The 4,428-nt window shown below is 47.2% G+C and overlaps 1 protein-coding gene across 1 annotated transcript in view; it reads right to left on the reverse strand.

Annotated features, from left to right (window-relative positions):
• T265_08924 (hypothetical protein) overlaps positions 1-2,222 on the reverse strand; it is a gene marked incomplete at both ends in the record, with an annotated part of 37,600 nt that extends 35,378 nt beyond the window's left edge. The window contains one exon of the mRNA XM_009174863.1: positions 1,968-2,222. Coding sequence (XP_009173127.1) covers positions 1,968-2,160 — 193 coding nt within the window. The remainder of the gene's footprint in view (positions 1-1,967) is intronic.
• Positions 2,223-4,428: the final 2,206 nt, after the last annotated feature.

The raw sequence follows: 4,428 nt of genomic DNA on the forward strand, positions 1-4,428 counted from the left end.
AAGAGGTAGACAGTGTATGACCTGGCCACGAATTATGAAAACACTAACCAGTAAGTCGGGTCGGGTCAACAACTGCCGCCTCCCTGGATGGGGACCAACTGGCACCACTGGTTAGTGACAGATGTGGCCCGAGTGTGCAATCAATGGCGCTCGTGCCTCAAAGCTATCGCTTTCAATGCGTAGCTACTCAGTTTCCCAACTAACAAAGCATGCCTCCAAGGCTTGGCTGTATGTCAAACTCTTCCACCTAATGATGATCGAAACTCTAGCAGCCGGAACCAGTGTGCCTACGGTACACAGTTTATAGCCGATAAATTGAGTAATTGACCTGTTTAGTGCAGGAAACAAATAGCATGGCACAGCGCCCAAATTAGCCCTCAACAATTTCCACTCCGTTGAGAAAACCAGTATATAACGGTTCAATTCAGATGTTCAGTAGCCCGATTGGATATAATCGGTGTAAAGTGGTTTCTGGATACCACTTCCTAGTTTTTGACAAAAGCTCTAGTTTGTCGACCGTATCCCTGAGCAAAAGATTTTTCAGGATATCGCTGGTGAAAATAAACAGGGAGGAAATGTTCCAAAACGTCCCCCCTGGTGTCTGGGAACTGTCGAGAGTTAGACATAGATGCCGACTTAACCAATCGTCCTCCGTACAGTGGGCGGGATGGCTGTGGTTATGTTCAGCTGCAGCACCCTTTCGGTGCCCAACTGCCATGCCACCCGAAGGTTCCACGACGGCTAGGATACCGCCAGGTTGCCCAGGCCTAGACAGGGGAAGTCGAGAGGCAGAGGTCGGGTTCGGTCCAAGAATCTTCCAGTCAGTAAATTCGCGCTCTAACCACAGCCATCGGAGCGAGACGGCCCAAGTGGTTAGGGCACGAATTTACTGACTGAAAGGTCCGTGGTTCGAACCCGATTTCTGCCTCTCGACTGGGGTAGACCTGGCAGTATACCAGCCGTCGTGCTTCCTTCCGATTGTATAGCAGTTAGGCACCGAAAGGGTGTTACACCTGAACGAGCACCTCGCCAAACAGTGACCTCAGAATATTCACAAGTTCCGGTGGCACTCCACTCCCGTTATGACCATCAAAATCACCTCCATCATCACAGAAAAGCAACATCAGTTTGGCACTGCTGTTTCAACGTTGTACAACCACAGGCCATTAAATATGCGAAGAGTTGATGTGAAGAAAACAAAGCGAACAGTGGATGGATCTGGTGGTAGCCTACATCAAGCATTCTCCAATGTCTACTTCTCCAAGTTCACAATTAGACAACCTGGAAACTGATAACGAAGCCAACATCATTGACATCGACTAGGCGTCATTTCTGGCAGTGTCTCTAGCCAAGCGAAGGGAGACTGCATTTCACTTTGGATCGGAAAGCTCCGTATTATCCTGTCCAAGGAGATGAAGGCCGTGACAGTCGAGTGTAGGAAAGCATGATATCGTTCTGAAAGGTGTTAGTGTGAAGATTTTGTCAGCACAACGAAAACCGGCTCGCCCTTCGCGATTCATTAGCTCGTGCCATAGTCCCTTGTGAAGTGCCACTAACTGGAAAAGGACGCCTCATTGAGGTGTTCTAGCTTTGGGGCAGTGTCGTCTCCTGTTACATGTACTGCACAGCAGCCGACGTCCGATGTTTGAGACGCTTGTCGAAAAGCTCATCGTGCTGCCCACCGAGTAAAGCGTAGAATCATAAGGAAAATAAGCCAATTTATCAGTTTTATAAGCTCTCTTTCTTTACCACATCATCCGAGCCTATTTTTCTAGAGTCACAAACTAGTATGATTCGGAATTTTACGTCCGTAAACTTCTGGTAAAATTCTTTGACAACAACGGGGAGGAAACAAGCAGACTCCCGATGGTTGTCAAGAAAAAACAAATTTCGGCGTGTCGAAAGCTACTCTGTAACCACCTAACGGGAAATACAATAGGAATCCGCGCGCACGTAGTCAAATTTACCTTTATTGACAACTTCCCAAGCAGTTTCAAAGACATACTTCCGCCTGTACAAATCAGGGTTGATCGACTGCACCAAAGCATTCAAATCATTCTGGATAAAACTGTCGCGAGAGAGTCGAACACCGCTAGGGCGCCGAGCCAAAGACATCTCCGAAGGGCGCGTGCTTTCCTCCGAAAGATAGACCTTGTACATATTTCTCGGTCAGTTCAAAAAAAGTAAGGTGCAGTTCCAACCCTATCGATTTATTTTCAAATATTGAACCGGCACAACTGGGCGAAATCCCACGAGCACGCTTAAACTCTATATAAATTTGTCCTATAGAATGGTGGACGACACTCTGTAATTGAGAAGCTAGCATAAACTGATGACGAGTGAGACTCAAAACGACCTCCGAGAACAGAATTTTGAATAAGTTAACTGAACCGGAGGGCATTTTTTTTCATATCCTGTAGGCTATGGCGCGTGCCATTACAGCTGCCCTGGTGCTTTTGTGCACCCAATCCTTATAGTAAGGAGGATATCCTGAATATCGTAGGCCTGCTATGGATGTGGTCATCCATGATGTGGGGAGCAAGGCGATGCGTAAAATTCGTTGACAGACTGGCTCAGTGTGTGTGCCCCGATGACTGCGTGGCGGACCATGGTTAAATACAGAGGCACTCGGCTAAAGCTAACCTGTGATCTTGAGAGAATCGCCATTTTAGATATCACTCTTGTCTCGTGTGTATTCAGCGATGAAACAGAAATGAACTATAATAGTGAACTTTAAGAGCGAAAAAACCCAACAGGGACCATTCAAAACCCTCTTCCTGTCCAGGCTTTCACAAGACTTCCTAACTCCTGGCACTCAAGTTGACAACAGCTCAGCACCTTTCAGCATGTTCACCATCATCATTCTCTCCCTGTCGATCCTATCTGTCACCCGGTTTCCGTCCTCCGGTTGCACGATCCCATCCCTGCTGCCGCAATTTTCACTCTTTGCCCTACTCCCGATACAATTTGCTGTCCACGTGCTACCGATCTTCCCTTGCACTTGACCCGAACTATTTTACGCCTAACGCCCTACCCTTTATATCAGTCAAATTACCACTCAGACTGTATCCCTTTTCTCCCAGCTGGAACCAATCAAATTGGGTACCAAACGAGGCGGTGCAGAAGTTTTTCAGGAGCCATGTATCAGCGCCTGTATAAAATCCTGTGGTGTGCACCGATTTGTGTGGTTATGGCACACTTACCAATTTTGACTTATTTCCTCTCGCTCATCCATTTACATGATCGAAGTAGAGGACATATGTAGCTGCGGCCACACTAGCATACTAGCACAAGCAAGAACACAGAAAAAATGCGAACTTATGGCAATTTGGCGTTTCACAAGCGTAGCAATAAGAAACGCGTTGAGGTCAGTTTTGTCTGTCAACTTCTGGGGATAACGGAGATCCAGTACCATCAAGCCCTAAATAGAACAGCTGGACAAGCAAGAATCAAAATAATGGGCAAACTGAGCATATTGAAACGTGTGTCTATCATAAACAACCGGCGAATTCGGGAACGAACCGAGCCAAAATAACGTGGTGAAATTCCTTCAGATCAGCTGACCAGGTTAGGAACAAACTAACCAGGATGAAGGCGGTAATCTCATGAAAATGGGGACACAATCAACCAACCATACAGCACGGAGGTAGATTGGGACGCAACAGAGATCACGAATGGACCAATCGGAAATGAAAGCAATTAACAGGAACGATGGTGTTTATTGAAAAAATTGGCACACATTGCTAACTGACCAGTCAGATCCCACGTTAGAAGATGATGGACAGCCAATCAGGTCGCAGCTTGAGGCTCCATCTGCAAACTGTATAGGCGGAAGAGGAGCACTGCGTAGTCAGTGTGCTTATGTTTATCGGATTTTGATAAAATATTTGTGACCCGATGAACAGGCGCAGAGAGCGGATCAGTAGGCCATCGCCAACTACCGCTCCGTTGCTTCTCACGGATTCACGGATTCACGGATTGATACACAGGATCGAGGCTTTTGCCCAAGTTTCCCGGGTCGGTTTTGTTCTTGTCGGTCAGTGGCTGTCGTTCACCTGAAAGGCACAAGTGAAAAAAGGGTGTAGCACTGCTCTTTATGTTCTCAGCGCGGGGCAGTATGCTCGCCAGCGCGAGGATTCGCATAAATAAACGTCTAATAGTGCTTTAAATTGGGTTCGAGAAGGAGCGTGTACAACCGTCGGAGGAAGGTCATTCCACGCAGCTACTACCCGAAATGAAAAAAAGTTTTGTCTAACGGATGTGTGTGCCCTGAGCTTGAAGTTTTTCTTACTATGTCCCCGCCGGGTGTTTGCTGGGTAAACGGTAAAAAACCTGTTTGCCAAGCTTTGTTCAAACAGGGCATAGGTAAGAATTAGGTCCCCTCGGAGGCGACGGCACTCCAGGGGAAAGAGATCAAGCGTCACGAGA

The sequence above is a fragment of the Opisthorchis viverrini genome, assembly GCF_000715545.1.
Source record: "Opisthorchis viverrini unplaced genomic scaffold opera_v5_246, whole genome shotgun sequence".
Classification (NCBI taxonomy): Eukaryota; Metazoa; Platyhelminthes; class Trematoda; order Opisthorchiida; family Opisthorchiidae; genus Opisthorchis; species Opisthorchis viverrini.